Source organism: Chiloscyllium punctatum, chromosome 10 (genome assembly GCF_047496795.1).
Source record: "Chiloscyllium punctatum isolate Juve2018m chromosome 10, sChiPun1.3, whole genome shotgun sequence".
NCBI classification, from domain to species: domain Eukaryota; kingdom Metazoa; phylum Chordata; class Chondrichthyes; order Orectolobiformes; family Hemiscylliidae; genus Chiloscyllium; species Chiloscyllium punctatum.
In genome coordinates, this window is record NC_092748.1 from 32,388,426 (window position 1) to 32,405,816 (window position 17,391).

The window sequence follows — 17,391 nt, forward strand, 5'->3', positions numbered from 1 at the left end:
GAATCTATTATAAAGGATGGGGATAACAGAATATTTAGAAAATAATGGCAAATTGGGAGAATCAATATGGATTTATGAAAAGGAAATCATGTTTGATAAACTTGGCATTTTCTGAGGATGTTACTTGTAGCATAGACAATATAGACAAAAAGGAACCAGTGAGTGTAGTGTATTGGATTTTCATAAGGCCTTTGATAAGGTCTCAAACAGGTGGTTAGTAAAATTTAAACACATGAGACTGAGGGAAATATACATGCATGGATTAACAATTGGATAACAGACAGGAAGTAGAGAGCAGGAATAAACAGATCACTTTCAGGAAGGCAGGCTTACTAGTGAAGTACCTCAAGGGTAACTCCCAGGTTCACAAAAGCTCATAGTCGGTGTAAATGATTTAGATGTTGGGGTCAGTTGGAATATTTCTAAATTTTCTGATGACAGCAAATTAGGTGGAACATGAAGATGACGCAAGAGACTGCACATAATAGATGGAATATAATGTGAAGTTATTCATTTTGGTAGAGAAAAAAAAACACAGGCAGAAGTATGGGTGCCCAAAATTATTTGGGTTTCCTTACCCACAAGTCACTAAAAGCGAGCATGCAGAAACAGCAAGCAATTAGAAAGGCAAAATTACAAGTTAACATTCATTTCAAGGGAATGTGTGTAGAGATGTAAAGATGCCTTGTTGCAATTGTACTCAGCCCATTAAGATCTCACCTGGAGTACTGTGCACAATTTTGGACTTATTTATGGAAAAGAATATACTTGCCATAGAAGTAATTCAACGGAAGTTCATCACGTTAATCCTTGGGATGGCAAGGTTTTTTTGAAGAGAAATTGAGAAAATTGGGTCTGTACTCTCCAGTGCTTGAAACAATCAGAGGCTATCTTCTTAACACTTAGAAAATTCTTATGGCCATGGCAATATCCTCCAGGAACATAAGGGGCAGGCCATTTAAGGTCAAGATGAGGAGCAATTTCTTTACTCAGAGAATGATGGATCTTGGAATTCTATATCCCAGAGGCTGTGGAAGCTTAATCACTGAGCAGGTTGGAGACAAAAAATTATAGGTTTCTGGAGACTAATAGCATTCATGGGTAAGCAAATAGTGAGGGAAACTTGCATTCGGGACATTATCAGCCATAATCTAGAATGGCAGGGCAAGCTCATTGGCTGAATAGCCTATTTCTGTTCCTTTTTAAAGGATCGCAGGAGTAGACTACCTGTTAAAGACCAATTCATGGTCGGTTTGAAAAATGTACTTCAATGGAGGCAAGTCTGTTACACACAGATTTCGGAGGGTTTAGCAGACTTGCCTATCTTTAAACTGACTTCAAATACTAAACAAATGGATAAACCAATATAACCCCTTATTAAAGGGTTAATTCAAGGGGAAGAATTAATAGCAAAAAGAATCTCAACTCAAAAATTCTGGTAATCAAACATGAGAAAGAATACATGAAATCAAAATGAAGTTTTTTGGGTTGCTAGTAACATTGGTTATTAACTTTACCTGTAAATACAATTTTCTTATAACAGATGATTCCAAAAATAACTTTTATACCTTTATGCAATCAAATAAATTCTCCAACTGCAGCGTTCAGGAAAAAAATCCTTTTACACCCCACAGTAAATACTCAATGATTGGAGCAAAGTGATTCTCATTATGCATAGCTGGGGAACAACAGTCCCACTGGAGAAAGAGTTGCTTCCAGTAATTATTCTAATTTTAAAAAAAACTTTGTAATGATGTGAGTAGAGGTACCATTAGCAACGTAGAATTTCAAAAGGCACACAAATTTGCGTTCGATAAGGTTTAGTGTGTCAGTGACCAGCGCTTAACTGTACCTTGTAACTCTGCAGCTTGATTCTCTGCCCCTTCTTTCCCTGTTTGAGAGACCTGGTAATAAGCACTATCTGCACCTCGCAAAGTCTCTTTTCTCTGTATGGACAGATCAGGGCTTTTACCCCCTGAACCTCGGAAAAATGACAAAACTCCAGGTGTCTTTCTTGCTAGAAAAGACCAAGAACATTTCTTTTTATAATTTCTAAATGAATTCCTATCCACTTTTGCTAATAACTACAAGCAGCAAGCCAATGGTAGCAATGTAGTTAAAAACACTGTGGTGCTGCTATGTTGTTTATGTAATAATACACTACAAAGCAAGTATTGTGTCTACTTTTAAAAGTAAACTTACAAGTCTGCTCAGATTCTGTATTGCGATTTCCTTGACTGCTGTTGCTTTCTGAATGTCTTGCAGGACTATTGGCCTTCGGTCTGTCTGCATTACTGAAATATAGCCAATGCAAGAGAGGCATTAGATATAAATATTTCCTTAAAACATATAAAAGTTAAATGCATGGCATTTCTTTTTCTTTTCATATGTAGAAATGTACAAAAACATTGCAGTGTTTTTCAGGAATCAGGAATATTTCAGAAATTTTGTTCAGCTGGTTCTAATGAAGATTGAAACTTGACAGCAAAGGTTTAATAAACATTTTAAATCAAACTGCATAAGAAAGACATTACAGAGAAAGAATAAAAGATCACTAAACAGTTAAAAATTTGTAATAGCAACCTAAAAGGGGAAGAACTTGACTTGAGCAACACCAAACAAATATTGTGGAAATCCATTGCCATGACAATATTTAATGTAATAAAACATTCTAAAATGCTTCATTAAAAAAACAAAACTTAAACACAAAATCCTGCTATGATCCATGCTAATTTTCCTTTACGGTGTTTCACTTGCTCCCACTTCACCCCCATCCAATTACTTTGCCTGTTGTACTCCTTCGTCATTCCCAGTCATCATACATTCTCTTCCAAGATCTTCTACAGCATTCTTGTACTCCTTACAACTAGAGAAAACATTAAAAAGTTAAAGTCCAGACTTCACATAATGGACATAATAAATGCTAAAAGGAACAATACTTTTAAGAAAAAACACGTACAGTACCTGAGAGCAAATGCAATGATTGAACTTGGTTCCTTCTCACATACTGTAATTGGCACACGTTCATGGTCCCACATCAGGTAATGCTTGTCAGGATCACTATAAAAGAATTCAAAATTCACATCACATACAAAATCATTTAATATGTTACTTATACACATGACCCAGACCACAGACCAAGACAGTCTTTTTTATGTATTTAATATGCTTTAAAACTACAGTGGAATTAATGTTTCATTGTATTAATTTTACTTAAGTTAATGAGCAACAAGCAATATTTCATGTTGAGAGTTTCTATCACTAATTCTTATTGCGCTATACTTTTAAGTAATATTAAACATAAACTGTGCATGTTGAGATACATTAGGCTTGATCATTACATCAGGGTAATCACTGTTCACAATTGTTTATTTAAAGCATTAGTGAAAAGCACAAACATATTCTGGTTTCACTCAAGTTATTGCAAATTAGGAACACAACATTTAGAAATGAAATTCAAAATGTGATCGACTGCACCGGAAAGGTTACTCTTTAAGACACAAGGTTAAAAAAAGTACATACGAACGTACATAACACAAGCAAGCATAGGCCATTCAGCCCATCAAGCTTCCTCAACCATTCAAGAAAATTATGGGTGATTGGATAATTAACCTTAAATCTGCATTTCCACCTGCCCTGATAACCTTTCAGCCCTCTTTACCATAAAGAAAGGATTTTACTTCCATTACTTTTTCAGAGAGTTTTAAAGATACTCAACCCCACTACCCTCGAGAGAAACAATTTTGTCTAAAACCTGTTCCAAATGGGAGATGCTTGATTTCTTAAACAGTGACCCCTCGTTTTAAATTCACCCATAAGAGGAAACATCCTCTCCACATCTATCCTGTCATGACCACTTAAGATCTTATCTTTTACAATCAAGTTGCCTCTTACTTTTCCAAACTCCAATGGATACAAGCTGACCTGCCCAACCTTTCTTCATAAGGCAAATCCCCATTCCACACATTAATCTAGTAAACCTTCTCTGAGCTGCTTCCAACACATCCACATCCTTCCTTACAGTAATCAAAACTGGACAATGTTTCAGATGCAGTCTCAGGAGAGCCTGTGCAAATGAAGCATAACCTGCCTACTTTTGTAATCATTGCCCTGATGGTAAATAATGATATTCATTTACCTTTCCGAATTCTTGCTGCAGCTGCACATTAACCTTGTTCGATTAATGCACTAGGTCATCCAGATCTCTCTGCATCTCAAAGCTTTGCAACCTCCTATCATTTAGATACGGTTCTTCTTGCTAATTTGGACAACTTTACATTTTGCCAACCTGCAATCCATTTGCCACATTTTTGCACATTAACTTAACCTATCTACCCAGCTATATTTTTGTAGTCTTCTTGTGTCCTCTTCCCAACGTACTTCCCTTTTACTTTGTATTATCCCTTCATCCAAGTCAATTATACTCAGTGTGACCAGTTAAAATCCCAACAGCAATCTTCGTGGCATTCCATCCACTACATCTTGTCAATCAGAGAAAGATACATTTATATCTACTCTCTGCTTCTTATCAGTCAGTCTATCAATGTCAACATGAACTTTTATTTTCCACAAAAAAATCTTTAATGTGGCACTAAATGAAGGTTTTCTGGAAATCTAAATACAATACATCCACTGGTTTCCCTTTACCCACAACTTGGTTTTGCTCCTCAGAAAAATCCAACAGAGTATCATTACTTTCTTTCTTACTATACTCTTTTGAATGGTTTCCTATATCATGGTGCCATGGTTAGTTAGCACATTCACACTGCAGTCCTCACTCTCATCCTAACGGGATGAAAGAATCTCAAACCTTTTTGGAAAATTGCAAAGGGTGAGCTGCCTGCACTCCTACCCCTGGGTCCTCTTACCTGCCTCTCAGTCACATTCTTCTCCCTGAGCTACTATCAAATCAGATGATCCAACCTCAAGAGATGTGATCACTTCCTGGTACAAAGAATCCAGGTAACATTTCCCCTCCCTGATTTGTCACAGTGTCTGTGGTTCAGTCTCCAGCTCAAACTGAGTTGAAGCTGCTTGAGCTTCAGACACTTGCAGCAGACTTGTTTACTCTGAACCAAATTGGCATCCAGGAACTCCCATATGTTGAAACTGTGACACATTACCTATCTTGGCCTCCTTAATATGTTCTGATTAATTATATTATTTTATTTAATTTTATAGTTTTTTGGTATATTTTATTAATGTTACCATCAGTTGCTATAATACATTGAATTTTAGCAATAGTCATTTACCAGATACTCACCAAATAACTGTACTAGAAGAACTTTCAATTCCAGAGGCTGAAAATGTTTAAACAAAAACAACAGAACTCCTCTTTTCTTTTCTCTCATAACTTCCTTAATCAATCACTTAATTTCCATACTCTTTCATAAATTGTATTAAGTTAGCCAGGTCTATATATTCCTAAGACAAAAGGCCATGCAGACTCACTTAGTGAGGATGTAGTTTCAGCAGGTTCTTAATTGATCTGTTCTTTCACTGGTAGCCTTGTTAAACCCTGCTTAAGGCTGGCAACTACAGAATTTACACTGTAAATTTCAGCGCAAAATAGACATTCCTACCCAACAACTGCATTTGGCTTTAAAATGCGTAGGTAGAACAAAAGAAACTTACAATGGGAAAGGAATGGGGTTGTAACTGTTTCCAGGAAGTAGATTCGCAAAAATAGCCTTCATCGTTGACTTTTCTTTTACTTGACTGTCACTGGAGCCCAAAAGGTGTCCATCATATACATCTGCAAGTTCAACATAACTTGTTAAAACCCATTATTTGAGAAGGTTGTCACACAAACAAAGATGTCAAAGTCTCAAATGCATCCCAGTACATTTCCACTTGGACAGCTTTAAGAGAACTCAATATGCAGAATGACTAGAGTGTCAATGCTATTGTTTGCTCTTAAAACAAAACAAATGGCTTTACTTAAAGACAGTATATTATCCAAGACAACAGTAGAGAAAAAAAAAGTTCTAGCAAAATCACTCGGCCATTGGCAAAGTGCAGAGACTCAATGTGCCAATTTACTGCATTACAACCTTAAAAGTAAGTTACAGAATTTCCCTTATTTTTTACACTCCTTTCTCTGGTCTAGAGATTCAGAATGTTCCCAACATTAGGCTTTAGTATAAATATAACCAAAGTATAGGTAATAGTTTACTTGACAGCGCATTTGTAATTTACCAATTAAATCCCTCAATTGTAACAGATTCCCACGAGCAGTGTACAGTTAGTGAATATTAATTAAAAGAGTATGTTCTGCCTGTAGTACTCTATTTTGAAAGTAATTGAACCAATTACAAAGTTTTTTCCCAACAGGATATTATAAGGGTGGCAGTTAATGTTCGGCTTGATTCCACAGAATATGGGAATATGATACAAAAATAAAACATTTAAGTCAATATTATTTAAGTATTGCAAGGTTTGTTTTTAAACTTGCATTAACAAAGCCCAAACTGATCAGGTCTCAAGAACTGAAAAGACACCATTTTTACTAAGCACAGAACTAAGCATAATGAAAATTTTATTACTCAAGAAGTAATTTCTGCCAAGGGAGGAAAAAAAAGCCAAACCTATTAAAGATAAATACAGTTAGATGGAAAAAGGCCATACCAAAAAGTATTTTTCAGAGCAAAATTAGAAGATAAACAATGGTAAATGAATAAGTTTTCAAACTATGGCATTTACCTATTCACACATAGACTTTTTAAAACATTCTTTCATGGCATAAGAGCATCACTGGTTGGACGGTAATTATTTATTGCTTATCTTTAGTTACCCTTGAGAAGATGCCTTCTGGAACTGCTACAGTCCATATGATGTAAATATACTCTGCTTTTAAGAGTTGCAGAGTTTTGGATCAGCGACACTGAGAAATTGTAATATAGTTCAAAATCAGGATGGTGCCTGTAGTGCTGAGGGAAACTTGTAAATGTCCTCCTGCATCTGCTGTCCTGATTCCTCTAGCTGATAGGTGTCAGAGGTTTATAAAGTGCTACTGAACAAGTATGGGTGAGTTGTTGCAATGCACCCTGAAATAACTCCATAGATGTCAGGATCCAGTCACCAAGTCATGGGTTATTTACACACAGAAGTGGAGAGTCCTTGCCACTGATCCGGCTTTCTCAAAGCCAGCTCTCAGCGTGAACAGAACCCCTGATTCTTGTTTTTATATCTGACTGATTGGACTAGATTAATAGTGCCAATCAATCAGGGAATTCATTTTCTACTCACTCCACACCTTATAGATAGTAGATACTGCTGCCATTGTGTATCAATATTGGGGGAAATGAATATTCAAAGTGATGAAGTGGATATAAACCAAATGGACTGCTTGTTCTGGATGGTGTTGGAGCTGCACTCATTCAAGCTAATGGAAAGTGTTCATCACATTCCTGACTTGAAGATAGCAGACTGGCATTGAGAATAAGGAAGTGAGTTATTCGTCAACAGTATTTTTATGGCTGGTCCAGTGCAGTTTCTGATCTATGTAAGTTCTAGGATAGCTGGGTGTGTCAGCAACGTTAATGCTGAATGTCAAGGGGTAATGATTTAGATTCCATATGGTATCATATTGCTTGACACTTATTTGGTGAGATTAGTGATCATTTATTAGTCCACGTCTGGGTGTTAGCCAGTCTTATTAGCACTGACTGCTTCAGGATATCAATCGCCAATGGTGTTGAACATTACACAATCAGCAAACATCCTCAAATTTTGCGTTATGACAGATCATTGATGAAGCAGCTGAAGATGGTTGGGCCTGGGATGCTAAACCAAGGAACGCTTGCAGTGAGTCCTGGAGTTGAGATGACTGACCACCAACATATCTTACCTGGTGCTAGTTTTGACTCCAACCAGTGGAGAGGTCTCCCCTACTTTCCATTGACTAATTTTTGCTCTGGTTCCTTTATGCCATTCTCAAATGCTGCTTCATTGTCAAGGAAGGAGGACACACTAATTTGAGAAATGTCTCACTCACAAGGTCAAAGACCTGCAGGTCTACTAGTACATATCATGTACCAAACACAATACTGCTTTATAGTGTGTAATGGCAACACACTCAGTGAACTGCATAGAAAATGTTGAATAAGATCAACTTCACCAACTGGCAAAATTATGACATGAATTTACAAAGCTTTGAAGATAATAAAGAATATTCATAATCCTAGTGATATAAGGCTGCTGTGACCACCTGATAAACCCTGGCAAAACACATGGAATATACAAAAATCTACAGCCTCAGAATTATCATCTCAATTAAGCAGCACTGAACTGGAGAGAGATATAATTATTTGCATCTCATGTTTTTCTCATATTTGATAACCTTTCATCTTCCATTTGTGAAGTTATGCATGTAGACAATGGAGCTAGACTGGGAATAAACAAAGGAATCATATTTCAGTAGCTTGAATTGAGCTACATGGACTGAACACAGAAAGAATGCCAAAACTCTTCTATTCGCTTGATCACAATCTCAATCTCATTAAAACAGCTTTGGTGAAAGAGAAATCATCTTACAGAAATCTCAGTTGCCTGAGATAACTAGGGTATCTGCAAGCTCCACCACTCTTGTGTAAACAGAACAGCTATGCAGTTAGGACTTAGGTTTCACTCTCCTAACCTCAAAATACTCCAAAGACTGCCATCTGCAATTGCCCTTATCTCCTTGTTTATACTAAGTACCACTCCTCCCCAACCTCCCACCTTTTAAGCTTATTAGATTAGATTACTTACAGCGTGGAAACAGGCCCTTCGGCCCAACAAGTCCACACCAACCCTCCGAAGAGCAACACACCCAGACCCATTCCCCTACATTTACTCCTTCACCTAACACTACGGGCAATTTAGCATGGCCAATTCACCTAATCTGCACATCTTTGTGACTGTGGGAGGAAACTGGAGCACCTGGAGGAAACCTATGCAGATGTGGGAGAATGTGCAAACTCCACACAGGCAGTTGCCCAAGGTGGGAATTGAACCCGGGTCTCTGGTGCTGTGAGGCAGCATTGCTAACCACTGTGCCACCCATTGCCTATGTGTTGTGCGCGTTTGTTGTCACACAAGTTTCATTGGTTAATATTCCATGCCGACATTCAAAAAAACCTGTTGAATTGACTCAGTTGGCCAAATAAATGGAAAGTAAGTTTAATTGAAGTCTAATAACAGTATGCTAAAAATGTTTTTTAAAAAAGATATTTGTTGTGAATGACTAAAGCAAGGTTTAAAAGCAGAAGTGTGACAACCACTCCTGATCTTGTCGTAACACATTGCATTATGGAAGTTATCAATACTTAACATGGTCAACTTTTATTTTCAGCAATGTAAAACAAAAACAGCAGGAGAGCATCCACTCTCAAGTAACATCTATGGACAGAGAAACAGAGTTAATTATTTAGGGAGACATTAACTCTCTGCCTTTGGAGATGCTATCAGGCCTGTTGAACATTCCAGCATGTTATTTTTATTCTTTATTCATGTCACAGATACTGCAAAATCTTTTTATGAACTTCCTACCGTCAGAATTGTTGGTGTCTTGGTCACTGCTAACAGACACTGTGGGAATATTGGGTCCAGCAGACAGTTGTTCGATGCATACCTCTGGGCAGGAGGGTAACTGAGAATTGGCAGTGTTGGTAGAGTTAGCTGCTGTGGTAGGCAATGTGCGATCTTCTGCAAGACAGAATTTATTTTCATCAGTGGTTTCATAAGTTTAAGATCACAAAAACTGATGCTAAATGTCATTAACTGTTTTATTGCAGCTGCAAATTACTTTTAATAATCATAATTTTTAAAAAATCACCAAAATAAAAGAGTAACGTTTATGCTTATAGATGGTTTATACCTGATAACAGCATATGTTGCATTCAAAATTATGTATAATTAACATAAAAACTTAACCCTCTTTATATCAATCTTCCCTCTATTACACACAGTGCTTGAGCCGCAATGTTATTTCTACAATATACGGAATAGAATTTTAATTTCTGATTAGACCTGATTGCAAACAAAGTCTTTCAGGCGTGGTAGCAGTATAAACATTAAGTTCTGAGGTAAAACAATAAACACAATCCACCGATTCCTCAGAAACATACCCAAACTAGCAGACAATGCAACCAAAAACTAGCCACATTACTTTACATCAAAGACATATTAGAATTAACTTGCAGACTACTCAGACCCCTTGGCAACGTGGTAGCCCACAAACCAACCAACACACTTAAACTGCAATTAATGAACTTAAAGGATCAATTAGATACTACTACAAAACTAATGTCTTTACAAAATAACATGCAAGAACTGCAAAAAACACTACATCGGACAAACAAGCAGGAATCTTGCCACCAGGATACGTGAACACCAACTAACCACTAAAAGACACGACCCACTATCACTAGTTTCCATATATACAGACAAAAGGAGGACACCACTTTGACTGGGACAACACACACATCCGAGGACAGGCAAATCAAAGAAATGCATGAAAATTCTTAGAGGCATGGCATTCTAAACAGAACTCCATCAATAAACACATCGACTTAGATCGAATCTACCTTCCCTTGAAAAAAAGAACCAGAAATGACGTCACCCACCTTAAGAAGCCAAGGTGGGACATACCACCAGTGCTTCACCAGAGACTCTCACTGATGATGTTACTTAGTCATGGTGACGAAATGTCTGAAAACAAGCCTTCTAGCTCAGCGAGATAACTTGCATATTTATTATCAACTTGAGCTACAAATCTTCTCAAAATTGCAAGAATATACATTTGTCAAGTGGCAACTTAGAACGAGTATGTCTATGAAATATTACAAAGCAAAAGCAAGGTGGTACCTGGAGGGGATATTGAACCTTAGCTACTTGCAGAACAGAACACTGGATGTCAAAGAAAATTAATCACAAAGGGAAGAACCCTTCCCTACTTCCCAACCAAAACAAATGAAAAAACTGGTAGAGGTTATGAGTGCGCAACATTTCAGAAGAAATATTTTTGACAAACATGTACAAATATCTTTCATTAGTTCAGCTCCAAATATATTTGCATTTCAATATTCCAAAATAGGTTTCAGGTAATCTTTACTAAATAAGAGCAGGCAAAGAAATTTATTTGAAATTTCTTTATCTTTCTTTGACTTACACTGCTTCCAAAATTGGGAAATTGAAGAAAAAAAAAAGTGATATAGCTACTAGAACTAAGCTTCATACAGCTTGAGACCAATACCTGTAAAGAAGCAACGAAAGAAAATAAAAACCACATATTCCAGAATCCATAGAGTTGAACAGCTCCACCATGACAGAGGCGGAGGGAATCTCACACCCTGCTTCACTGTCAGGGGCCTGGAGGTCCTGCAGCGTGGGGGTGGGGTTGGTTGGAGAAGTGGGCAGTATTCTTCTTGTGGCCTTGGTGATATTCTATTTACTGGGTGATTGGGTAGCTTTAACTGATTAAAGTTGTGATTATACCCATAGTACAGAACATGGATTTTAATAGTGATGTTTGGTTTAACCGTAATGAAGCAGTTCTCACGCTGATTAGATTTTGAAAAAGACCAAGCCAAACCTTTATCTCCATTTGGTAGTCCTGAGGTTGAACTGCGTGGAGAAGTATCCAGTACACTGCTCTGTAAAAAAACATTTGTTAACAAAATGAAAAAAAATGGAAATTAAAAAAATAAAAGTTTGAAAGATCAACAAATGGTTAGGTCAGCAATACATTATGAATATGAGATAAGACAGTTGTCTCTAAACCATCGTTTCCAATTTAATGTAAAATAGCATGTCCTGAAAAAGGTAAATGATATGCAGCCGTGCTGGACTCCATCTGGCAACAGGTTGAGTCATGTTTGCCATTTGGATGGAGACCTGGTGTATGATTACTTGGAACCTGCCATATTTCACACCTGAACACAAACATTTGGCTGTCTTTCCATTGTGAGGATTTACAGGATTCCCAGGCAGACATGGTAGCAGCAGCCATTAGAGGCAACAGGGGAAAAAAAAAGTACTCTACTAGCTACTAGGAAAAATGCTAATGAATGCAGTCCTCTGGTCGAATCGAAGAAACATACAGAGATCCAAGGTCACTGGAAGATTTACCTTAGTTTTGGGAGAAGCAATTATGGGGATAGACTTTACTCAAAGTTGGTTTGGGAATTTTCATAACTGTGGGAAAAGGACCTTTGATGGTCATGGAATATTATGATTCAGCGAAATGGGGAGAGGTGGACACAGTAGAAGTGACTTTGGACTATTTCCTGTTAAGACTGCAATTTTGTGGAGAGTGCACTGTAATGTATACATGATGCAGTGTTAAGACATTTAAAAAGTTATTATTTCTGCAGTTCAAAGCATTGCTTTGCAAATCTTTTGCAAACTGTGACTCTGTATTGAGGCCTCAAAGTTGTTGTGCATTATGAGAGGTGGTGTGGGAAGGTGGGCAATAAACCTATGACAGCAGGGGATGGGGAAAGAGTAGACCTGCGAGAATGGGGATGTGGGGGGGGGGGGGGGGGAATGCAGAGCATTTCTAGTCTTTATATTTGACTTTCTGCACCTGCGTTCTTTGTTTTATATTAAAATAATGTAAAATGAGTGTCTCCAATTCAGAAAAAAACACTTTTGCTTTGCTGACAACCATGCTTTGGGATTGAGAAAGAAAGGAGAGAGAGAGCTAAGCTGAAGCAAAGAGAATACAAATGAAAACTGTAAATGGAAGTAAAGGGGGAAACAAGATTGCACTCATTAATTGAGTTAATACAAGTAAGTTATCAAAAAGTTAATTACCTTCGTTTCTTCAGTAGACCTCAATCTACCAGGACTTGGTGGTACTGTTGGTCGTTTCCGTCCTTTTTCTTGTTGAAACAAATCTTGTAGTCTACAAGAATGGGATTTTTAAAAAATAAGTGCATGTTGCGCTAGAAAATTGAATAGTACCTATTGCAGTATCTAAACAGGAAAAAAGAACCCTCACAAATTAGAAAATCTTTCTTAACTGCATCAATTAGGAAGATTAAATTTTGTCAATCAATTGACATAACTATATCTGATAGAAGTTGTAAATAATAGGCTGTCACTGCTATTTGTTATTCCATAACCACTCTTCTCCATTTTAAATATTTTTAAATCAACTTGATTAGTGATATTAAGACACAAGTCTGAGCGAGAGAGGTTGGGAAACCAGGCCTTCTGGCTCCAATGTAGGGTCACTACCACGACACATGAGCCCTCAGACTGAATTTCCATACAAAGCTTTAAGCTTCTCCTGCTCCTTGGATGCTGCGTCAATTCTCCCGTTCCTTGGATGCTGCATCGATTCTCCCGTTCCTTGGATGCTGCATCAATTCTCCTGCTCCTTGGATGCTGCCACATATCGCATTCCCAACAACCCTTCCCCAAGTCCGTCCTCCCTATCTTTTATCTTAGCCTGCTTGGCACACCTTCCTCATTCCTGAAGAAGGGCTTATGCCTGAAACGTCAATTCTCCTGCTACTTGGATGCTGCCTGACCTGCTGTGCTTTTCCAGCAACACACTTTTCAGCTACTCAAACACAGTGCAATTCTCTTCAGTTTTACTTGGCATTTACTGATGTAATTTTAACTTTGCATTCATATATATAAAATTGTAATTGGGTATAATAATTGACATAAACTAACAAGTATTTGAAGTGATTATGGTAGCCTCATTCCCACCTGTTATTCCAAGCCTGTAACAGCTCACACAAATTCTGTTTCTTGGTAATTAAGCAATCATCCAAAACTACCAACTGCTGAGGGTTGTCGACTGAGGAGGTCAGCAACCTTGCTTGAGTTTTTTCAAACCAGTTTCGAAACTCTGCCTCTTCCATCTGTATCCACAAATAACATACAAATAAATCAACAAGGGATAAGTTTAATGAGAAGGAAGGGGGGCATCAAACATTAAACAAAATTTTAAATGTTATTTTACATATGCTATGTTCAAACTGATAGATAAAATAGTTACTTCTTTTTGTGCAAACAAATCTTCAATTTTTTCTTCTCTTGTTTTGTTGAAGGTATCAGTTTTCAGGGACACCAGGCGATCGTCAACTGCCGAATAGATTTGTGACACCCTGAAAAAAGCCGATATTTGTTAGTCACCATCTTTAATAAATTTATCCACTCAGCAAGAAATTTTTTGCCAACTAGTTTCAAACTTACTTTTGTGAAAAATCCTTCAAATCCTGAATAATCAATTGCTTTGATGGCATTTGAGGTCTGATGTATATTTCTAGTGGGGGTAGACAAATTTCAAGCATTCTAATGGGGGAAAAGCTGGTAATAGAAAAAGTTAACATATTTGTCAATCAATAGCAGGAATAATACATTTATTGTATAAGGTTTCTGAAAAACGATGCAATTGAACATGTTTAAGATGCCACTAAAGTAACTCAATTAAAATCAGGAAAAATAAATAGACTGAATGTAGAACTAATATTCTGCAATGTCCTTTAGAAGATTCTAGTTGATGAATAGAAATGATTTTGGTAAAATGAGCATCCTTTGCTGAGATTAACAAGGTGGAATCGGGCGAGTTCTGAGTTTGTCTTGCTGTTAGAATTTCTGAGTGCAACAAAGCAGTGAATTGGAGTCCATCTGACTTCATCGTACTCGGCAGGCTTCAGTGGAGTCCTAGACAACAAAGAACTGCAAATACTAAAAATCTGAAGTTCTAAAGGATCCATGGACTCAAAGTGTTAACTCTGCTTTCTCTGTGTTAGATGCTGTCAGACCTGCTGAGTTGCTCCAGCAATGCATTTTGTTTCAATACACTTCTATTGCAGCTTTTCTCAAGAAGCTTTTAGCAATGTTTTAGAAATGCAGGAAGAGAAGTTAAGTTCCCTGAGGTGCAGGACATTGAAGTTAGCTCCGATGTCACCACTGATCATCTCAATATTAAATAGTAACTACATAGCAATGATATTTTGGAGATAATTGATAAACTAGACTAGCTCAGACTATTAATAATTCTGGATGAAAGAGTTAGTGCTTCACAAATACAGCAAGTGATTGATAAAACACATTAAAGAACAAAAATCGTGGGAATAAAGATAATTATAGATAAGTCAAACGTTATTTGCTCTTATATGGAAGTAAATAATTTGCTAAATGCGCAATGTTCACAAAATAATTTGCATGAAACGATAATGGGAACATTTCACATCTTCTACTAAAAACAACCAACTGCTCAGCAGAGGATGTATCTGGTTTCCAAAACATTAATAAAACTTCTTAGAAAAATGTAAACTAAATTTTGATTTAAAGCATTGACAATGAGCACAGGAAGTTAGAAAAGACATGACTGGACTTTTATTTACCTGAAAGATGCAACCATCTGATTATAAGAGAAATACTGGTGATAATCATGATGCATAGAGTGACCACAAGGCTCAGCGTTTGCTCTGCGGGTATACTGATAGCCATAGAATCTTAATTCCAGATACTTGGCAAAGGACATAGACCAAGAATCCTTGGACAGCGGAACCACAGGAGTTACCTATAGTAATACACAATGTATTATGTACACTGCAAAAACAAAATATTACATCCATTGAATAAAAGCTGGCAGAACATGATTTAATTTTACAAAATGGTTATCATGTGCTAATGATTATTCCAAATTACCTGTTTACATATTCTGCACCAAGAGTATGTTAATATTGTGTGCTGATAACCAGGAACAGGAGAATCCAGCTCTTTTAATACAATCTGTACACAACCATTACCATGCACAAAACGACGTATATGGTGCACCATAGGTGTTTCACATAACATGCTGGGACACTGATAGGAGGGTCTGCAAAGAAAAACAAAATATTATAAGGTATAAAATGTCCAAGACTTAAAATCTAAAGGTTTTGATACTTATAATAATATGACATTTCTGAATCTGTTAATATTTCAAGATCCGATTCTTTTGATGTTTTCATCAAAAGCAAACTGTCTTTGCCCATAATTAAAAGCTTCAAGTATGCCTTCATGTGTTCTGTGATGTCTGTTCTTCAAAATTAAGTACCATATTATCTATTAGCAAAGACTGCAGCAGGAATTAGTGCAACCTCAATAACCAAATCATGAGAAATAGTCAGGCAATTACCAACAAATCCCTTATTCTATTAAATAAATCCTCTAATTAATACAACTTTACATCATGAACTAAATTAAGTATTTGTTGTAAATAAATAAGCCATACTAATCATCCTGCTTTATCAGCCAAAATAAATGTCTAATGAGTTGTAGTTACAATTATCAACCTGTTCGGACAGGTTATGACACATCTGGGAGGTGAGACCTGAATCCAGGTCCCAGTGCTTTTTTTTTAAAGATACATTGCTCTCAAAACTAATAAGGATATTTCTTGCAAAATTATTTTAGGCACTTGAAATACTGCAATTCAGAATCTGCAACTGCTAAACTAAGCCATCAAATTACCTCAATGAAACACTACTTCTGTCTTACAGCTGAACTTGTGACTGTAGATAAAGGTACAATAAAAGAAATTTAATGGGAAAACTTAGATCAACAAATCAGATCTTTTGTATCAGAATACTTTTTTTGATTTGCATAAAGAGACAAATATTAGAACAACTCCCACTGCACCCCCCAACCAACAACCCCCCCCGCCCCCCAACCCCCACACCAAACCATACCATAATTCAGCAACAGCTAATAGTTTTTTCTTGTCTATCGGACAAAGCTCGAGAATGGCTAAATTTGAAGTATCAGCTGTGCAACAAATAGAGGCCAATGACAGGAGGGTTTATTAGTAGGCAGTAATCATTTACAGGTCTAATCACTTCACGATTTTACAGCAGTTTAAGCTAAAGTAATTCAAGAAATGCAAAAATAATTAAAGCTTTGGTTACAGTTCAAATGAAATTGACACAATTCTTAAGTCCAAAGTGTGATTTTGAATCTACAGCAATGAGTTGGGAGAACCTGAAAACAAGTAATCCAAATGTTATATTGGGAATTAAAAATTCAGATCTGTTAAACTAATAAAATAAGTTTACTAGTGAAAATAGTGGAGAACCATCATACTCACCTAAAGCAGTATCTTTCTAAAAATATTCCTAAAGTCAGATCATTTTTTCCATAAAATTCCATTGTTACGATCCTAAAAATACAACCATCACAATCAAACATATTTGATAAAATAAGCTCAGCAATGATTATGTGTAGTTAATAGTAATTATTTCAATAAAATGGGAAAAATTCATCACTGTTTTTACATTTTTGGCAATGCCTAACAATATGGAAGTCAATTATTTCACAGATAATCTGCACTAAAGACAAGTCATTTCACTCATCCTGTTTGGTGCACTAGCAAAAGTATTTTTGTGTAGATTTTACCTTGTA

General features: G+C 36.7%; 1 protein-coding gene across 6 annotated transcripts in view; it reads right to left on the reverse strand.

Annotated features, from left to right (window-relative positions):
- pikfyve (phosphoinositide kinase, FYVE finger containing) overlaps nt 1-17,391 on the reverse strand; it is a 151,416-nt gene that overhangs the window by 19,940 nt on the left and 114,085 nt on the right. For 5 of the 6 annotated variants that reach the window (XM_072578804.1, XM_072578802.1, XM_072578805.1 and 2 more), the window contains 14 exons: nt 17,078-17,149; nt 15,658-15,829; nt 15,351-15,529; nt 14,194-14,307; nt 13,997-14,105; nt 13,705-13,859; nt 12,799-12,889; nt 11,576-11,636; nt 9,532-9,687; nt 5,635-5,755; nt 2,965-3,060; nt 2,783-2,866; nt 2,203-2,294; nt 1,853-2,017 (listed from right to left, as the gene is read on the reverse strand). In XM_072578804.1, coding sequence (XP_072434905.1) covers nt 1,853-2,017; nt 2,203-2,294; nt 2,783-2,866; nt 2,965-3,060; nt 5,635-5,755; nt 9,532-9,687; nt 11,576-11,636; nt 12,799-12,889; nt 13,705-13,859; nt 13,997-14,105; nt 14,194-14,307; nt 15,351-15,529; nt 15,658-15,829; nt 17,078-17,149 — 1,667 coding nt within the window. The remainder of the gene's footprint in view (nt 1-1,852; nt 2,018-2,202; nt 2,295-2,782; nt 2,867-2,964; nt 3,061-5,634; nt 5,756-9,531; nt 9,688-11,575; nt 11,637-12,798; nt 12,890-13,704; nt 13,860-13,996; nt 14,106-14,193; nt 14,308-15,350; nt 15,530-15,657; nt 15,830-17,077; nt 17,150-17,391) is intronic. The other variant, XM_072578803.1, reaches the window with a different exon arrangement.